Genomic DNA, 21,338 nt, shown 5'->3' with positions numbered 1-21,338 from the left:
CCGGCATGCACTGTTGTGGGGGCATATCAAATGGCAGGCATGCACTGTTGTGGGGGCAAATCAGATGGCAAGCATGCACTATTGTGGGGGCATATCAGATGGCAGGCATTCACCGTTGTGGGGGCATATCAGATGGCAGGCATGCACCGTTATGGGGGCATATCAGATGGCAGGCATGCACCGTTGTGGAGGCATATCAGATGGCAGGCATTCACTGTTGTGGGGGCATATCAGATGGCAGGCATGCACTGTTGTGGGGGCATATCAGATGGCAGGCATGCACTGCTGTGGGGGCATATCAGATGGCCGGCATGCACTGTTGTGGGGGCATATCATATGGCAGACATGCACTGTTGTGGGCGCATATCAGATGGCAGGCATGCACTGTTGTGGGGGCATATCAGATGGCAGGCATGCACTGTTGTGGGCGCATATCAGATGGCAGGCATACACTGTTCTGGGGGCATGTATGGCAGGCATGCACTGTTGTGGGGGCATATTAGTTGGCAGGCATGCACTGTTCTGGTGGCATAACAGATGGCAGGCATGCACTGTTGTGGGGCATATCATATGGCAGGCATGCACTGTTGTGGGGGCATATCAGATGGCAGGCATGCACTGTTGGGGTGGCATATCAGATGACAGGCATGCACTCTTGTGGGGGCATATCAGTTGGCAGGCATACACTGTTGTGGGGGCATATCAGATGGCAGGTATGCACTGTTGGGGTGGCATATCAGATGGCAGGCACGCACTGTTGTGGGGGCATATCATATGGCAGGCATGCACTGTTGTGGGGGCATATCATATGGCAGGCATGCACTGTTGTGGGCGCATATCAGATGGCAGGCATGCACTGTTGTGGGGGCATATCAGATGGCAGGCATGCACTGTGGTGGGGGCATATGAGATGGCAGGCATGCATCGTTGTGGGGGCATATCATATGGCAGGCATGCACTGTTGTGGGGGCATATGAGATGGCAGGCATGCACCGTTGTGGGGGTATATTATATGGCAGACATGCACTGTTGTGGGCGCATATTAGATGGCAGGCATGCACTGTGGTGGGGGCATATGAGATGGCAGGCATGCACCGTTGTGGGGGCATATCATATGGCAGGCATGCACTCTTGTGGGGGCATATGAGATGGCAGGCATGCACCATTGTGGGGGCATATCATATGGCAGACATGCACTGTTGTGGTGGCATATCAGATAGCAGGCATGCACTGTGGTGGGGGCATATGAGATGGCAGGCATGCACCATTGCATTGTGGTGGCATATCAGATAGCAGGCATGCACTGTTGGGGTGGCATACCAGATGGCAGGCATGCACTGTTGTGGGGGCATATCATATCATATGGCAGGCATGCACTGTTGTGGGGGCATATCAGATTGCAGGCATGCACTGTTGTGGGGGCATGTGAGATGGCAGGCATGCACCGTTGTGGGGGCATATCATATGGCATACATCCACTGTTGTGGTGGTATTTCAGATGGCAGGCATGCACCATTGTGGGGGCAGATCATATGGCAGGCATGCACTGTTGTTTGGGCATATGAAATGGCAGGCATGCTCTGTTGTGGGGGCTTATCAGATGGCAGGCATGCACCGTTGTGGGGGCATATCAGATGGCAGGCATGCACCGTTGTGGGGGCATATCAGATGGCATGCATGCACTGTTGTGGGGCCATATCAGATGGCAGGCATGCACTGTTATGGGGGCATATCATATGGCAGGCATACACTTTTGGGTGACATATCAGATGGCCGGCATGCACTGTTGTGGGCGCATATCAGATGACAGGCATGCACTGTTGTGGGGGCATATCAGATGGCAGGCATGCACTGTTGTGGGGGCATATCAGATGGCCGGCATGCACTGTTGTGGGGGCATATCAGATGGCAGGCATGCACTGTGGTGGGGGCATATGAGATGGCAGGCATGCACCGTTGTGGGGGCATATCATATGGCAGACATGCACTGTTGTGGTATATCAGATGGCAGGCATGCACTGTTGGGGTGGCATATCAGATGGCAGGCATGCACCGTTGTGGGAGCACGAGATGGCAGGCATGCACTGTTGTGGTGGCATATCAGATGGCAGGCATGCACTGTTGTGGGGGCATATCAGAAGGCAGGCATACACTGTTGTGGGGTCATATCAGATGGCAGGCATGCACTGTTGTGGGGGCATATCAGAGGGCAGGCATACACTGTTGTGGGGTCATATCAGATGGCAGGCATGCACTGTTGTGGGGGCATATCAGATGGCAGGCATGCACTGTTGGGGTGGCATATCAGATGGCAGGCATGCACTGTTGTGGGGGCATATCAGATGGCAGGCATGCACCGTTGTGGGGGCCTATCAGATGGCAGGCTTGCACTGTTATGGGGGCATATCATGGCAGGCATGCACTGTTGTGGGCGCATATCAGATGGCAGGCATGCACCGTTGTGGGGGCCTATCAGATGGCAGGCATGCACTGTTATGGGGGCATATCATATGGCAGGCATGCACTTTTGTGGTGGTATATCAGATGGCAGGCATGCACTGTTGTGGGCGCATATCAGATGGCAGGCATGCACCGTTGTGGGGGCCTATCAGATGGCAGGCATGCACTGTTATGGGGGCATATCATATGGCAGGCATGCACTGTTGTGGTCGCATATCAGATGGCAGGCATGCACCATTGTGGGGGCCTATCAGATGGCAGGCATGCACTGTTATGGGGGCATATCATATGGCAGGCATGCACTTTTGTGGTGGTATATCAGATGGCAGGCATGCACTGTTGTGGGCGCATATCAGATGGCAGGCATGCACCGTTGTGGGGGCCTATCAGATGGCAGGCATGCACTGTTATGGGGGCATATCATATGGCAGACATGCACTGTTGTGGGCGCATATCAGATGGCAGGCATGCACCGTTGTGGGAGCACGAGATGGCAGGCATGCACTGTTGTGGTGGCATATCAGATGGCAGGCATGCACTGTTGTGGGGGCATATCAGAAGGCAGGCATACACTGTTGTGGGGTCATATCAGATGGCAGGCATGCACTGTTGTGGGGGCATATCAGAGGGCAGGCATGCACTGTTGTGGGGGCATATCAGATGGCAGGCATGCACTGTTGTGGGGGCATATCAGATGGCAGGCATGCACTGTTGTGGGGGCATATCATATGGCAGACATGCACTGTTGTGGGGGCATATCAGATGGCAGGCATGCACCGTTGTGGGGGCTTATCAGATGGCAGGCATGCACTGTTGTGGGGGCATATCAGAGGGCACGCATGCACTGTTGTGGGGGCATATCAGATGGCAGGTATGCACTGTTGGGGTAGCATATCAGATGGCAGGCATGCACTGTTGTGGGGGCATATCATATGGCAGACATGCACTGTTGTGGGGGCATATCAGATGGCAGGCATGCACCGTTGTGGGGGCTTATCAGATGGCAGGCATGCACTGTTATGGGGGCATATCATGGCAGGCATGCACTGTTGTGGGCGCATATCAGATGGCAGGCATGCACCGTTGTGGGGGCCTATCAGATGGCAGGCATGCACTGTTGTGGTGGTATATTAGATGTCAGGCATGCACTGTTGTGGTGGTATATTAGATGTCAGGCATGCACTGTTGTGGTGGTATATTAGATGTCAGGCATGCACCGTTGTGCGGGCTGATGTGACAGGAGAGTACCATGTAACCAGGAAAACAATAAGCTCCCAATACTCAGCAATTCACTATAATGAACAGCACACATTACTCAGTAACAAAAGCCATGCTTATAGCACCGAGCAGTAAAGCGCCACGGCACATGCTACATTGGCTCATTGTAAAATAAATACTACACGAAATCATCACTACATGCTAGATAGCTACTACTCCTCTACCATCATGGCGCTCGGCGCCGTCATACTCCCACATGACCTCCCTCCCGGCATGCACGGCGCTTGATTCCAGAGGTTTGATTCCATTGGTTATTGCTCTGCAGCCGGAAGTTGTCTTTGTTCCCCGGTAAATTTAAATGTTGATTCCCGTAGACGTAATCGTGAAGCTCTGCGGGTCAGCGGCCGGTGGGGGATCGGCTGTGAGAAGCGACGACTGACAGGTTGGTTACTGATCCGGGCAGGGGTCGGGGTGCAATGTTCTAGTTCCTGGCCTGACTTTAGCTTGTTATGTGAGCAGTTTGGTGGGTTACTGTCACAGACCATGTGCCCTGCATTGCTGGCTATATATACTATATATATATGTATGTCCTCACATTCCCTGAGCTCAGTGACCCTCTCCCGGTGGACGCTGCGGGCAGTGATCGGCTGCAGCGCCGTCTGTGATATCAGTGCTGTGGGCAATAACAAACACCTGCAGGAAGTGGCAGAGACTCCAAGCCGGACCTCACAAGGATGAATGAATGAGGCGCATTTTTTTTTTTCTTTTTCTTTTCTACAATATAATTTCTGAAAATTGAACATTCTTTTATCCTTCACCTTCTATGAATATGGTTTTATGTTCAGTGTACTTTGGTCGTTTGACATTATTTGTTGTGGTTTTTTTTATTGAAATTGTTGCTAATTTATAATAATGTCCTTATTTACATGGTGTCTTGTTTTCCTTGACTGCAGTGTGACTAAGGCTGCTTTCACACTAGCGTTGGCCCGACGTACCGATGCATGCTGTGAAATAAATGCCCGACGTGGGCAGCGGATGCAGTCTTACGACGCTTCCGCTGCCTCATTTTAAGGTCCGGGGAGGAGGGGGCGGAGTTTCGGCTGCACATGCGCGGTTGAAAATGGCGGTCCCGACGCACAAAAAAAGTTACATGTAACTTTTTTTTGTGCCGACGGTCCGCCAAAACACGACACATCCGTCGCACGATGGTTGCGACGTGTGGCCATACGTCGCAATGCGTCGCTACTGTTAGTGTATGAGGAAAAAACGCATCCTGCAGGCAACTGTGCAGGATGCGTTTTTTCTCCTAATTGACGCATTGCGACGTACAGCGAACAACGCTAGTGTGAAAGTAGCCTAAGTGAGGACTCAGACTTTAACCCATGCAACACCCGCTAGGGCAGTGAGGTACTCGGAACCGGGTTGAACGATTCTTAAAGGTGTTGTCACGGCAGCAGTGACTTGGTCCGTGGCCCTGGGTGCACAATAGAAGTGATGAGGGAATGTTTGTAGGGGATTTCACGTGACGCCACCTGTGATGTTCGGCTATAGATGGCCGACGCTGATTTAGGGGACCGCTGGGGCCGATGGTGTTGCAGCTGAGATGGTTCGGCTCCCCTACCAGAACAGTTTGAGGGATGTTGGGGTGCAGGAAATGATTGGAGGACACAAGGACTGTACTTTCTTTACCTTTAATTGCAGGTGCAGTCCCGGGCACTGGTGACAGGTGATCATGGAGGTCCAGGCAGCCTGGAAGCATTTCAAGATCCACCTAGCCAGGTGGATTTGGAGGCCTTCCCTCTGCGTGGCTTTCTAGGTCCTTGATGCCTTAAGTGAGTCGCCCGCCTGTGCCGTGGGGTACTCGGTACCACACCAGTACACCCGGACTGGGCAAAGAAAACACAAACAGGTTAAAAACAATTTTTTGGAAATGCATTTCAACAGGTTAAAACTTAACTTAAACATCCCTTTATGGGAGGTACGGTTCTTGAACGTTGCATAACATTAACATGAGTGCACACAGGAAAAAGTGCAATCATTTGAATAACAATAAGGCGTATTGACCAGTCCTGGCCTCCGCTACACCATACAGTTCTGCTGTAAAGAAACAAGGCCCTACCCACGCTGGCGAAGTGGGTAGAACCAGGGTGCACCTTAACAAGTGCCAACTATTTACAGGAACAGTTCTCAGGTAATCATGGTCCATTACCCTCTTGTCTTTCACTGTAAAGGAAAAATCAATTAAACATTATTTACATTACATTCACGCAGGTGAATGTCTCTTTAATTATTCTTCCAGGGCAGGTCCTGGTGTGCATAGCTTCCTGACTGGGGAAGTCCTTTGGTGTGTGTCACAACTGGTGACTCTGCTGCAAACAGTCCATCATCAGATGTTTGTGTAGCCTGGATTTAGGTCCCACTCTCAGTGGCTACATGGGTACGAATATGCTGTCCTGGGCACCTTTTTACATGTAGGGCGTATTATCCCCTTTCGCCAAGGTGCTGGGTATAGGTCACTTTGTCACCGGGGTCCAGATCACGGTCAGGATGTCCCCTTAGTAGATATGATTCAACATCTCTGCGGTTGACAAATAGTTCCTTATGTCCTCTTTGCTCTCTGATAAATCCCCATCCTTTGTCCAAATCACAGGTAATAACAGTTCCTAGTCTTATAGGTCCTTTATTGGTAAGGCTAGCCATACGGGACTGAGCTTTAGCTAGCAGGTTACATTGTTCCTTTTGCTCCCATTTAGCTCCGCAGTGTTTCTCCTCTGTGGCTAGTTTTAATTTCTGTTGTCTGCAATCAGTTAACTCATGTCTTAAGTCTGTCATGTTATCCCAGGTTACGGTGACTATCTGGCCAGGCGTTAAGGTTGGCGGGGTTCCTAGGGGTCGCACCAGGGTCTCTTCAGCTACCGGGGCAGTTTGCGTACCTGTCTTGCCAGTGTCCTCCGCCGCTGCTGGGGTCAGATGCGCTGCTCGCAGGGCCTGGTGCTGCGGTGTTGTAGTCTCGGTTGGCAGCGTCACACTTTCCACCTCCGCTGAGGTCAAAGGTGCAGGCTCCGGGTCCTTCATCGGCGCCGCCATCTTTTTCACCAGTGCCGCTCTTTCTGGCTCTGCTGGTGTTGTGAGCGCTGATGGTAGGTTTCATTGCTGCGCAGTCGTCATCTTTTTGATCAGGGACACCATCCATGCGGTCACCGCTGTCATCTGTGTCCGCAGGAGTCGTCGGGCCAGCTCCTCCATCTCTGCGCCGAGAAGCTCTGGATCCATGGTGGTCATCAGTTCTGTAGTTTCTTGCGGCTGCTGACCGGGGACACCTGCTCTGGTGTCAGCAGGTCCCGGCGGCTCTCCAATGCTGTCCGCCAATGCAGTTACTGGGTAGCGTGCAGCCATGCTGCGGCCACGCTTTCCCGCGTCTTCCTCCTTCATTTCGTGGGCGGTCTCTGCTCCACTTTCCCGCCGGCCATCTCCAGGGGCAGATCTGTCCTGGTGACGGACATGTTTTGGTGGCATTGGAGTCTCTGGAGGGGGTGGATCCAGCTTTCGCACCGGTTCTTGAACTCCACCCATGGCAACACATCATCTTCCTCCTTTATCCGCCTCGTGGTACAGCAATGGCGGCCATATTACAATTTCACACAGTCCATTATAATCCATGGCGCACAGGACCCATTTCAATGGGTCGGTCCATCCTGTTCGTGACGCCAAGTTGAGTCGTACGCCTGGGTCATGGGGTACTCGGTACTGAGTCCGGTCGCTCTTAAAAAGGATGTCACAGTGGCTGCGACCTGGTCCGTGGCCCTGGGCGCCCAGGTAAAGGGACTAGGTCTTTAAAGGGAATATGGTATAAAGTCTATTGTTTGTGACGCCACCTGTGGTTCTCGTACTGATGCCGTTTAAAGGGGTCCTCTGGGGTGATGGTATGGCAGTTGGATGATGATGCTTCCCACAGGTGAAGTGGAGTCCCCAGGGCTCCCAAGGTGTGTGGCAAGGATGTTGTACACCGATGAATAAGTGGAGGACACAAGTTGTAAAGTCTTTACCTGGTTTACTATTGTTAGTAGGCCACAGTCCAGGGTACCAGGCACAGGTGGTGATGTGGTCTGGCCGGCATGGAGGCAAAGGTGATCCCTCTCTCAGGTGAGGTCCGTAAGCCTTTCCTACTTGCGCTAAGATGGCGAGGTCCCTGCTGCTTGTAGCTTGCTGGCAAGGAATCCTCTCTCCTGTCATGGGACAGTTACCTGCATGATGGGCAGCTTGAGATGTTTTACAGGGACTCAATCATGCCCCGGGCTCTTCAGGTGCTGCTGCGTCTCAGGTGTGGTGTGGGCCAATCACATATAGATTTTAGCCCTTCGGTTCTGCTCTGTCTTAGAGTCCCACAAAAGCCTCGGGCTCCCGGTACCCGGCTACTGCGCTCTGGCTCTGAGGGTGTCCGATCGCAGTTCCCCCTCTGAGCCCTTTTTCTCTCCTTTGCTCCTTCCCTCTGTAGCTCCACCACATACAACCCTTCGGGTTCTCTCACTCCTTGCAGAGGCTGCAGCTCCCTCGTGGCTGCTTGGCCTCTGTCTGCTCTGAGTTCCAGACTTCCTTCTCCTTCAGGGTTTCCATCAGACTGTCCTAACTCCTCCAGGTCAGGATACTTATAGCTCAGGGAAGCTCCCCTGAATCTGGGTCCTGAACTCCCCCCCCCCCCCCCCCCCCCACCCCCCCTCCTGGCCTGGATTTGGGGGGTGGGTGTGTGTCATTAACTGGGAAAGAGCACTCCATTGGCTCCAATCATGATATCATGATATTACCCTCCCTGAAGGAAAGGCAACATCACTGTAACAACCAGTTACCTGGGGTGTTATATTAAGCTCTCCACAAGTCCCTGTTGCTGTCTGTCCATGAAATAGGATGACCTATTCATTGCTTGCGTTGAGAAACACATGATGGTGTCTCCGCGGCTTTTCTACATGCATTTGCATATTTCCCATAAGGGATGGGGGCAGTGTTCTGGATCACTGCGTTGAGAAACACGTGATGGTGTCTCCGCGGTGTTGGATGTTTTGATCTCCCCGAGGTCATTCACCCTTATGTTCATAGCCTTTTACTAGGCACTGCTCCTAGTAGCCAGTTTCCTACTCCACACTGAGGGGCAAATACCCCGAAACAGCTGTCTGTGGATGGATACCATGTTTTGGCATAGGTGGTTTTCCTTTATTGGATGCTGCCCTTCCCGTGATTGTTCCTTCCCGGTGAAAGACCTGGCTATTCATTGCTTGCGTTGAGAAACACGTGATGGTGTCTCCGCGGCTTTTCTACATGCATGTCCATGAAATAGAACATTCCCCGCATAACAGGCAGCTTGAGCCTGTTCCAGGTGTGACTCCAGGCTCTCATGTTGCTGTGCTGCAGGGTGTCAGCTGGGGCCAGGAGACCTGCAATCTCCTGCCCTCCGATTTTTAGTTGCTGGGCCTGCATTTCCCACACAACCACGGACTCCGGTGTCTGGTTTTTGACGCTCAGTCCTGGGGTGAGCTCAGTCGCAGCTCCAATCTCTCATGTTCTCCTCATTTGCCTCCTCTTCCTTCCTCTCAGACTTGCACACTAAAACCTAACTAACCACGTCTCCAGCCAGAACTTATAGGGGAGCTCCCCCTTCTCGTCTGGAAAGTGTTGCATGCCAGTGTTACCTGCTAAGGGGACACCTCCTTGCGTCCAGGCATGACATCACCCCCTGTGAGGGAGGAAATGCCACTGTGGCTACCAGACTCCTGGGGTGCCACACTAGAAGTTGCCTTAACACGATCGGCTTTGCTACATACAGGCAATGATCAGATCACCTGTATGTAGCAGAATTACTCACTTGCAATGAGCACCGTCCACCGGGTGGCGCTCATAACAAGCCGGCAGTGACAACCATAGAGGTCTCCAGGAGACCTCTGGTTGTCATGCCAACCTATCTGTGACCCACAATCACGTAACAGGGGTCACTGGTGGGCACGATTGCCGGAAATGCATGTTAAATGCCGCTGTCAGCGTTTCACAGTGGCATTTAACGGGTTAATGGCCACAGGTGGATCATGATTCCTCCCCTGGCTGTTAGCGGCATATTTCAGCTGTTCAAAACAGCTGACATGTATCAGGGATTATGTTTGCTCAACGCCAGAGCCCGCATCAAAGGGAGGGAGTCGGACATCGGCATAAATGTATGCTCAATGTAGTTAAGGGGTTAAAGTTGGACTTCAGAAAGGCAGATTTTAATGGAGTCAAATAGGGTAGGAAAGGGCCAATGGCTGGATGTCCTAAAGGACAGAAATGTCCAGGAAGGCAGGGAGATTTTGCTAAATGAAACTCATTTCACAATCTGTTACAATCCTGAAAAGAAGGAAAAATTGGAAGTACCATATTCTTTTGGACTAGAAGACACTCCTAGGTTTTACGGAAAGAAATTAGGGGAAAAAAATGAAGCAAAGAATGTGGTCAACTCTGTACTAATATCCCTGATACTGGCAAGCTTACCCCCCCCCCCCCTTCCTTGAAAAAAAATAAATAAATAAAAAATAAAGGAAAAAAAAAAAGGAAACAAATTACTTCAGACCCAGTTAGTTTTTATTTTCACAAGGGTAACAGGAGAAATTGAACCCCAAAAGTTGTTGTACAATTTGTCCTGAGTACGCCGATACCCCATATGTGGGGGTAAACCACTGTTTGGGCGCATGGCAGAGCTCGGAAGGGAAGGAGCGCCATTTGACTTTTCAATTAAAAATTAGCTGGAATCGAGATCAGTCGCCCTGTCGCATTTTGGAGAGCCCCTGATGTGTCTAAACAGTGGAAAATCCCCACAAGTGACCCCATTTTGGAAAGTAGACAACATAAGGAACTTATCTAGATGTGTGGTGAGCACTTTGAAACCCCAGGTGTTTCACTACAGTTTATAACGCAGAGCTGTGAAAATATAAACCTTTTTTACCCCCCCACAAATTACACTACAGTTTATAATTTAGAGCTGTGAAAATAAAAAAAAATTTCCTCAAAAGAAGAATATATATATATATATATATATATATATATATATATATATATATATATATATATATATATTTTTTTTTCCCCTAAGGCGATGAAAAGGGTGGAGGGTTTATTTACTATTTATAGGGAGATTTTATGATTGGCTGCTGTCACACACGAAGACGCTTTTTTATTGCAAAAAATACTTTTTGCGTCTCCACATTTTGAGAGCTATAATTTTTCCATGTTTTGGCCCACAGTCATGTGAGGTCTTGTTTTTTTGTGGGACGAGTTGACTTTCTTTTGGGGGGGGTTTATACCGTTCTGCATTTGGTAAAATGGATAAAGCAGTTATTTTTTTTTCTTCGGGTCCGTATGACTACAGCGATATCTCATTTATATATTTTTATGTTTTGGCGCTTTTATACAATGAAAACTATTTTATAGAAAAAATAATTATTTTTGCATCGCTTTATTCTGAGAGCTATAGCTTTTTTTTTTCGCTGATGACTCTGTATGGTGGCTCCTTTCTTGCAGAAAGAGATGACTTTTTCAGCGGTACCATGTTTATTTAGATCTTTGGTCGCACATTATTTCACTTTTTTTTTTGTTTGGCGGGGTGATGATAAAGCATTGGTTTGTTTGTTTTTTTTTTTTTCCCCCCCTTTTTACTGTTAACCCCTTCAGTGAACTAGTGGGACAGCTTTATAGGTCGGGTCATTATGGACGCGGTGATACTAAATATGTGTACTTTATTTTATTTTTATTTACGTAAAGAAATGTATTTATTGGAGCAATATTTTTATTTATTTTTTTACTTTGTCCCAGGGTGGGGGCATCACTGTATAGTGTCAGATCGCTGATCTGACACTTTGCAAAGCACTGTGTCAGATCAGCGATCTGACAGGCAGTGCAGGAGGCTTGCCGCTGCCTGCTCTCCCTGCAGGACCTGGATGAACCCCTGTGGCCATCTTGGATCCGGGGTCTGCAGGGAGGAGAAAGGAGACGTTCGGAACAACGTGATCGCATCGCGTTGTTCCAAGGGTCTCGGGGAAGCACGCAGGGAGCCCTCTCCCTGCGCGATGCTTCCCTATACTGCCGTAACGCTGCGATCATGTGTGATCTATCTACTATCCCGTCGGTGGTCATACGGGCCCAGGCCACCTAGATGGGATAGTATGTCTAATGTCAGAAAGGGGTTAAAGCTGTCTACAAATATCTGAAGAGACGTCACACTGTAGAGAGATCATCATTATTCTCATTTGCACATGGAAATACTCAATGTAATGGAATGAAACTCAAAGGGAGAAGATGCAGATCAGATATTAGATAAACCTATTTGACAGTGAGGGTGATGAATGAGTGGAACAGGCTGCCATGAGAGGTGATGAGTAGAGATGATAAAATATTTCAATGTTTGGATTACGATTTCCGTATTTGCAGTATTCGCCGAACGCCATTTGAGTCAATTGGAGTACAGATTAGCGAATATGATCGGACACGATCGTCAAACATAAATTCGGCACAAATATGGCAAATTCGGATTTGGTGATTGTATTCCGAACATATTTGCTCCTCTCTAGTGTTGAGTTCTACTTCAATGGATGTCTTCAGAGTGTGGACAGACATCTGTGGGAGATGGTTTAGTGAAGCCTGCATAGAGCAGGGGGTTGGACACTATGACCCTTGAAGTCCCTTCCAGCTCTAACATTCTACACTAACTAACTACACTAACACTACAGGTCTGTGTGACTGCATTAGTGATGTCCTGAAGATGGCAAGAACCTATTGCAGTCGCCACGCTCTAGACAGGTTTTTCCAGCGCATCCTGCTGATTCTTGACCTGGGGAACTTAGAGGCCTATTCAGTACCATGAGCAATGCATGCATGAAGCGAGGAGCATGTCCCTGCTGATACATGATACTGCTATTAGAAAATACTAAAGCCATAAGGCTATACTTGGTCTTAGTCAGTTTAGTAAGGTGGTAACAGCAACATGGATCCCAGGGCCTAAAGTTTTCAAACAGAATATCACCCAGGTCCCCACAATGCTTCCACAAGTGTGCCTTCTTCTCATAATGCGTTCTGGTGCATCATCCTCTCCAACACACGTCAAACTGTGGCCCACGCCCCGCAATGCAACACAACCCCCATTATACTGTGCAGAGGGCTCTGTGGGACTTATTGTTCGGGCATCATACTATGTGGAGGTCACCCTACTTTGCTGAGGTGGCTACAGTAGGGTCTTCATAACATGTGCATAGAAGATACTGTGGAGGAATTCACTGTGGGGTATTGTGCTGTTATGGGGGCACTTTTGTTGGCATCACACTTTAACTGTATTTAATTCCATTTTTTTTTTTATCATTTATTACATATTTAAATTGGGCCATATGCTTTGTATCGCTCTTAGATAAAATCTAATATTCCAGTATGTCCCATTTGATTGTCTTATATTTTTATTATTATTATTGTTGTTGTTATTATTATTCGGTGTTGGTGAGGCAGTAGCTTCAGTAGTGATGAGGAGGCAGCGGGGTCAGTGCAGGCTGTAGGCTTTCCTGAAGAGATGAGTTTTCAGGTTCCGTCTGAAGGATCCGAATGTAGAGATCAATTAATTGGCGTTGTTTCACGAACAAAGTACGGCAATTTTTTTAAAGTTTGTATTCATATGAAAAGGTTCATGGTTATCATAAAATATAAGGAAAAACTTCCTCAATTGTAGACAATTTTTTTTGATAGTCGTGGGCCAGCCTTGATATCTATGTCGTAGTTTTTTTTTATTTTGACTTTGTGTATTGTTTGACATCCCTGATCTACAACCTATGTAGGAAGTGGAACTAGAATCAAATAAATTGCAAACTCCCAAAACATTGAACATTATATAAAAAATAATGTAGAAAGCAAAATGATTGCAAAATTTACTATAATTGTATTTGTCACAAAGACAGGTTGTGTAGCTTAAAAAAAAAAAATACCGTAAGTTACACCTACATTAGCGCTCGACAGTTTGTGACCCCGTCACAATCTTCGATATTTCTGCATAAATGTCACCTATAAATCAGATTTTAGCTCAAGTCCTAAAATAGAGAAACAAATCAAAGTTGTGAACATTTAGACTTTGGAAGAAAAAAAATTGAGCGAAATTATCCCAAATCAAATGGTAAAAGTATGTGAAGCTCTGCTTTTGGCTTCTGGTGTGACCCACCCCTTGTGCAGCAATAACTGCATCTACTGGTTTCTAGCAAGTCATTATTCCTGCACGTCAGCTTGGAGGAATTCTAGCCCATTCCTATTTATAAAACAGCTTGATCAGTTATGTTGGTGGCTTTTCTTCCATGAATTGCTCCCTTCAGGTCCTTCCACAACATTTCTATAGGGTTGAACAGGTTGCCCCATCTAGAAGACAAAAAACCCTTTTTTTTTCTCTAGTCACCTTCCACGACGGCATATGGAGGTTGCCTCTTTGCCCTAATGGGGAACAGGAAATGGAGAGGTTAAAAGGCCCTCCCACCTCCCTCTCACCAGTGTCTTTTCCTGTTCCCCATGGGACAGGAGAGGTTTACTTCGTATGCAGTGGTGGCCGGTGACTGCTGCATCTTACAAGCGTCGGCTTGTGTGTAACCGGGCAGCATGGGGTCGTATCTTACCTCCCCTCCTATGCTGCTCCCGCCGCGCTGCGGTGTCCTCGGGACCTGTGCCTAGCCTTCCCGCGCCCCCGTGAGGGCAAAGCAGGCTAGTGTTTCTGACCGGAGTCCTCCTGGAGCTCTCCGGTCTCCTTCCCCTCCACACACGCTGCTGGCAACCCGGAAGTGATCGCGCGCGTCACTTCCGGTCCTTTCTGCGCTCCCTGGAGGCACTTCCGCCGGCGGTGTCTCGTGCAGGACGGCGTCCTCCACGCTGGACTATGGAGGGGAAGAGGTGATCGCTGGGGGCAGGTGCATTCCACCGTGTATAAAACCTGCCAGAAAACGTCGCAGGTAAGACTGTTCCTGTCATGGAGAGCGGTACCTGCCCTGCGCTTGCAGAGCCCAGCGCTGCCCCTGCCACAGTAAGTGCCGCAGGGACAGGGGTCCTTAGGTAGTAACTTTGGGGTATCCTTGGTCACTCTCTCTCTCCCCTCTCATTGCAGGGAGAAAGGTCTACCCCCAAAACTACTGTTAAAAAGAAGTGTGCCATCTGTACCATTAAGCTGCCACCTTCATGGGAGAAAAAACTCTGCAGGACCTGTACTGACAAAGTTGTCAGGGCAGAGCAACCTTCTTTACTAGAGGAAATCCGATCCCTGGTCAAGCAAGAGGTGCAATCCTCCCTAGCAGCCTTTACCCCTCCACCCCCTCCGCCACCCCCTCCGCCACACTCTCCAGCCAAAAAAAGGAAGATCCAGGAAGAGGATTCTGAATCTGAGTCAGACCTCTCTTATGCCTCATCCTCAGGTCGTCAGGAGGAATCTGCATCCTCTATTACATCTGAGGCTAGAAAATATCTCTTTTCTTCTGACTGGATTGAGGACTTAGTAGCCGCAGTACGCAGTACTATGGGGCTGGAGGAGGAGCCAGAACCCCAGTCCATACAGGACCAGATGTTTGGTGGCATAACTAAGGGTAAACGGGTGGGGTTTCCAATCCACCAGAATATTTCCGATATGATTGACCAAGAGTGGGAATTACCTGAAAAGCGCCTCAGTACTCCATCCGAGATGAAGCGTAGATTCCCCTTAGAAGGCGAAATGACCAAATGGGATGTCCCTAAAGTTGACTCTCAGGTGGCAAGAGTGGCTAAAAGAACGGCTCTTCCATTTGAAGACTCGTCACAATTAAAGGATCCGATGGACAGGAAGATAGAGAGTCTATTAAAGAAATCATGGGAGACCTCCTCGGTAGCCCTCAAAGCTAATATCGCATCAACATGCGTGGCTAGAGCTCTATTCCGCTGGATAGGTGAACTGGAGTCTCACATATCCCAGGGCACTTCAAGAGCTGAGTTGTTAGACTCCCTTCCTAGTCTCCTTAGAGCCACGGGTTTCCTAGCAGATTCTTCGATGGAAACGATCAGAATTGCTGCAAGGTCGTTAGTACAGACTAACTCGGCCAGAAGGGCGCTGTGGTTAAAAATGTGGTCTGGTGATATCACCTCCAAAGCCAAGTTATGCGCCATACCATTTAAAGGTAACTACGTCTTCGGGCCTTCTCTTGATGACATCTTGGAGAAAGCAACCGATAAAAAGAAAGCCCTCCCAGAACAAAAAACTCCCAAAAAGAAGTTTTTTCGTCCCTTTCAGTCCCAAACCTCTCAGAGAGGGAAAGGCAAGTCCGGGAGGTGGAGTTACCCGAAGGGAGGGGGGAGAAACATCCTCATCCCTCAGCAACAGCAGCAGCAGTCTCAACAGGAGAAACGGTGACTTCGATCCAGTGGGGGGGAGACTTTCAAATTTTTACTCCCAGTGGCAAAACATCACCTCTTGCCCCTGGATCCTCAATATCATCAAAGAGGGTCTCCTAATAGAATTCATTTCCTCCCCCCCACGGGGTCTAAAAGTCACCTCCCTACCCTCCCTGAAAGATCAGTCAAAATTGGCGTCCGGTCTCAGAGCCCTAAAGATGTCAGGTGCGATATCCCAGATACCGGAATCGGAGAGGGATCACGGCCACTACTCTCGCTTATTCCTGGTTCCCAAGCCATCGGGCGAGTCCCGTGTCATTATAAATCTAAAGAATCTCAATCGGCATATAAAGTACCGAAGATTCAAGATGGAATCAGTGAAGAATGCCATCCCCTTGATAGGTCCACACTACTTCATGGCCACTCTCGATCTGAAAGATGCCTACTTTCACATCCCTATTCACCAAAGACATCGCCAATACCTCAAATTCGCTGTACAGAGAGGGCGTCTGATAGAGCACGATCAATTCAACGTCCTCCCATTTGGAATTTCCTCGGCTCCAAGAGTATTTTCCAAAATAATGGGGGAGGTAGTCTCCTTTATCCGGAAGCAAGGCGTCTGTATAGTGCCGTACCTAGACGACCTTCTGATAATAGCTCCTTCCAAACAGGCCCTGGAGTCCCATGTATCCAAGACTCTCGAAATCCTGACATCTCTTGGATGGGTGCCGAATCTGGAAAAATCTCACCTACGACCCTCCAAATGCAGGAAATTCCTGGGAGTTCTCCTGGACTCGGCAAAACAAATGTCCTTCCTCCCAGTGGAACACCGTCAAACCCTTTTATCAAAGGTCAAAACGTTCAGGGACACCAGATCCCCTACAGTCAGAGTAGGCATGTCTCTTGTGGGCTCGATGACAGCCTGCATTCAATCGGTACCATGGGCCCAAGCCCATTCCAGAATTCTTCAGGCACATATCTTGCAGAATTGGGACGGTCATCCCAATTCTTTAAACAAGAGGTTGTACACACCAGGTCGTGTCAAGGCCTCCCTGGCTTGGTGGATGTCCCCAAAAAATCTACAAAAAGGGGTCAGCTGGACGCAAGTCCCACTGACCACAGTAACAACGGACGCCAGCCAGAGAGGCTGGGGGGCCATGATAAATCACACCCCTTTCCAAGGTCTCTGGGACCAGTCAACAAGCAAGAAATCTTCCAACTACAGAGAGCTAAAAGCTGTAGAAGAAGCCCTACTAGTAGGAAGTCATCTAATCAAGGGACATCACGTTCGGATATATTCGGACAATGTGACCACGGTGGCCCACATCAGACATCAGGGCAGTTCAAAAAAACAATTGCCTGAAGAATATATCTGCCCGGATATGCTCCTGGGCAGAAAGACATCTCTTATCTCTGACAGCGGTTCACCTGAAAGGCTCGTCCAACATTCAGGCAGACTATCTAAGTCGCCAAGACATACATCCGGGGGAATGGTGCCTGAGCAACCGAAGCTTCGAGATGCTGGTGAACAAATGGGGTCTCCCAGAAATCGACCTCTTTGCATCCAGCCGAAATGCGAAAGTCGAAGCATTCTTCTCTCTGAACCCCAGGGACGGCTCCAAAGGAGTGGATGCACTGGTCCAGAAGTGGAATTTCCGGCTAGCTTATGCGTTTCCACCAATCCCAATTCTGGCAAAAGTCTTACAGAAAGTGCGAGAAGAACAAACGCCTACCATATTGGTAGCTCCACTATGGCCCAAGAGGAGTTGGTACAACCTGATAGTGGACCTTCAGGTGGATGGGCCGCTCCACTTTCCGATAGAAAAAGACCTTCTTTCTCAAGGACCAATCCATCTCCTAGATGCCCACAAGTGGAATCTGGCAGCATGGCTACTGAAGCCCAAATATTAAGAGCAAGAGGACTATCAGAAGCAGTGGTTTCCACACTTCAAAAATCTAGGAAACCTGTAACCATTGCAATATATAATAAAATCTGGAAGAAATTTTCATCCTTCTGTCTTCCTGAGATGCCGGATCCCTTCAACCCGAATATTTCAAAAATTCTAGACTTTTTGCAAAAGGGCTTAGAAATAGGCCTCAGGCCTAGCACCTTAAAAGTCCAGGTGTCCGCCCTCAGTTCAATATTTGATCAGGATCTGGCAAATCATCGCTGGATCAAGAGATTCATGATATCGGCTTCTAGAATGAACCCTAAGAAGCAAATAACAGTACCACTGTGGGATCTCAACCTAGTATTACAGGGGCTCACAGATCCCCCCTTCGAACCATTATCCTCCTGCTCCCAGAAAAACCTAATCTACAAAACAATTTTTCTTGTGGCTATTACATCAGCAAGGAGGGTGGGAGAATTACAAGCTCTCTCAATAAGAGAACCATACCTAACCATTCGAGATGACTCTATAGTACTGCGCCTAGACCCTTCCTTTCTCCCAAAGGTCGTATCGGACTTCCACCGCTCCCAGGAAATTATTCTACCTTCTTTTTGCCAAAATCCTGCAAATTCCAAAGAAGAGAGATTCCATATGCTGGATGTCAGGCGCACTGTATTGTTTTACTTAGAACAAACCAGTTCTTACAGAATTGACCACAATCTATTTATCCATCCATCAGGACAAAATAGGGGAAAAAAGGTAGCCAAAAGTACTATTGCCAACTGGATAAAGAAAGCAATAGCAGAAGCATACCTTGCTCAAGACAAAACTCCTCCAGTGGGAATCAAGGCTCATTCGACTAGATCAACCTCAGTCTCCTGGGCAGAAAGAGCAGGTGCATCAGCAGAGCAAATCTGCAGGGCAGCCACATGGTCTTCTTTGCATACCTTCTCCAGGCATTACAGATTGGATGTAATGCCCAACAAGGATTTAGCCTTCGGCCGGAAAGTACTCCAGGCCGTTGTCCCTCCCTAGCGCCAATCAGTTGGTATTCCTCCATATGCCGTCGTGGAAGGTGACTAGAGAAAATAGAATTATTCTTACCGTTAATTCGGTTTCTAGGAACCTTCCACGACGGCGCTAGTTCCCTCCCTATACTCCTGGATTTAAATCTGGGATTCAAGGTAAACCGGTGCTATGGTTTTCAGTTATAAGTCACTGGTGAGAGGGAGGTGGGAGGGCCTTTTAACCTCTCCATTTCCTGTTCCCCATTAGGGCAAAGAGGCAACCTCCATATGCCGTCGTGGAAGGTTCCTAGAAACCGAATTAACGGTAAGAATAATTCTATTTTTTTTTTTTTCCCCCCCCCCCCCTTCTTTCTAATATGAACTTGCTAAATAAAATAAAAGCCACCTCTGCTTCACCTTCCTAGCATCCAGTGTCTCCGCTGCTGCCCCTGTCTTCATTGCTTTGGTGTGATATCACATCAACGTCGCTGCAGCTAATAGGCCAGCGGCCTGTGTGTGTGTACACACACACACACACACACACACACACACACACACACACACACACACACACACACACACCTTCCTTTGTAAGAAAGATGGCACAGGAAGTGCTCTGTTCCACGTGGATTAAATGGTTGCTAATGTGTTATTTTATTAAGATGAAGCTTCTTTTTAGCTGCCATCCTAAAGAAATCTCCTCCGCATTTGGCAACAGGTGTGATTTACTTGTAGCTATTCTTTGTTATGCCAGGGTTCATTCCCTTGCATGTACTGCTGTGAAGTCTAACAGTAGAGCAGTGTTGGGTTATATTTAGTATAATGCTGTTATTTGGCGCTGATTAATAAGAACCTTATTGAAGCTGTTCCTTCATTGTGTACTTATGCGATGTATTAATTTGTAGGCGGATTACACACAACTGTGTGACGATGGTGACCGGCAAATCATGAGAACTGCACTTGGCTACATTTAAATTGATGTGTGGACTCTCAATACTAGGACACTTGTACATTTTTTCCACCCTGTTTTCTCACATGAGTACGAAATGTAACATGGTGTGTGTGATATTAGTGTATGGAAATCCGAGAAATTGACATAATTTCCCGATTTTGGTGACAGGCTGAAAATGATAGCGCCTCTGATAAGTAATGATGGAACCGGCCTGTGGGTAGTTTCCCCAAAAGCACCCAATGTAACGTTTGTGGGACATTATTCTGACGTGTTCTTAAATTTGCAGGCCCTGCGTGCTAATACGAAGATAAAATCATGGTGGTCCACGATTATGAGGAACTACTCAAGTATTATGAGCTCCATGAGACCATCGGTACAGGTAACAACTGATTATTTATTTATTTATTTTTTTCTTTTGTCATCCTGCCAGCTTTACATAATGGTCAACAGGAGTCCAGAAAAACTCTTAAAGGGAATCTGTCACTAGGCTTTTGTTACTCCATGTGATAGGAGCATAGTGTAGAAGCAGAGACACTGATTGTAGAGCTGTATCACTTACTGGTCTGCTTGCTGTCACTTTGATAACAATTCTGTGTTTATTCAGTCGTCATGACAGCACTAACGAGAGAGGGGATCCGCCCTTCAGGGACAGGAAACCTACAGAGATAAAAGGGCGGCACCTCTCTCCCGCATCAGTTGGTTTCCTGTCCCTGACAGGGGACCCTGCAGAGGCCTTTGGAAGAAAGGCGAAGAAATTTTGACCCAGGTCCGACTCACCGATCCTGGAGGCGGGATGGCCCCTTCCCCGGTGTTGATCGCGACGCTGGAAGTTCCGCACCACAGAGGGCTGTGGGGGTAGGCAACAGCACGGCAGGAGCAGCCTTCAGGGGGAGTGCTGTCTCCAGGGGTGTCCCATCGCCAGGTACGCGTGAGTATACTGTGGGAGGCCCTCCATTCCCTGGCGTCCCCTCTCACCGGCGTTCTAAACGGTACCCACATCGCAGCAGCGGTACTCTTACGGCCGGCACTACACTGGAGCGTCCCCTCTCATCGGCGTCTAAACAACACACACAGCGCGGCAGCGGTACTCTTACTGCCGGCACTGCGCTGGAGCGTTCCCTCTTCACCGGCATCCTAAGCAGCACGAGCGCTGCTTCCAGCGTCCAGGAAGCGTCGCACCGGAGGTGACGCGCATAGGGGGGCGGGGCTTAATTCGGCAGCAGGCAATGACGCTCGGCGCATGCGCAGTGCGTCGCGCTGGGGAAAACATGGCGGCGCCCGTCGGTCTCTTTTGTATAGTCGGCGTGCGGGGATTTTTCGGATATTTCGGGCGGCGCTGCTTCCGGACGAGGATCGTGGTGCCATTGGCGGGGGTCTTGGAAGGGGAGGGGCCTCCCACACACCAGATTGTACCAGGCAGTTCACCGG

General features: G+C 48.8%; 1 protein-coding gene across 1 annotated transcript in view; it reads left to right on the top strand.

The window, feature by feature from the left end:
• The first annotated feature begins 3,994 nt into the window (after nucleotides 1-3,994).
• The window catches only part of MELK (maternal embryonic leucine zipper kinase), a 47,524-nt gene continuing 30,180 nt past the window's right edge, over nucleotides 3,995-21,338 (top strand). Inside the window, exons 1-2 of the mRNA XM_077251672.1 lie at nucleotides 3,995-4,120; nucleotides 20,197-20,289. Coding sequence (XP_077107787.1) covers nucleotides 20,226-20,289 — 64 coding nt within the window. The 5' untranslated portion in view covers nucleotides 3,995-4,120; nucleotides 20,197-20,225. The remainder of the gene's footprint in view (nucleotides 4,121-20,196; nucleotides 20,290-21,338) is intronic.

This window comes from Ranitomeya variabilis, chromosome 1 (assembly GCF_051348905.1).
Source record: "Ranitomeya variabilis isolate aRanVar5 chromosome 1, aRanVar5.hap1, whole genome shotgun sequence".
NCBI lineage: Eukaryota > Metazoa > Chordata > Amphibia > Anura > Dendrobatidae > Ranitomeya > Ranitomeya variabilis.
Note: the sequence above shows the minus strand (reverse complement) of the source record. Positions and strands in the feature narration are given on the sequence as shown.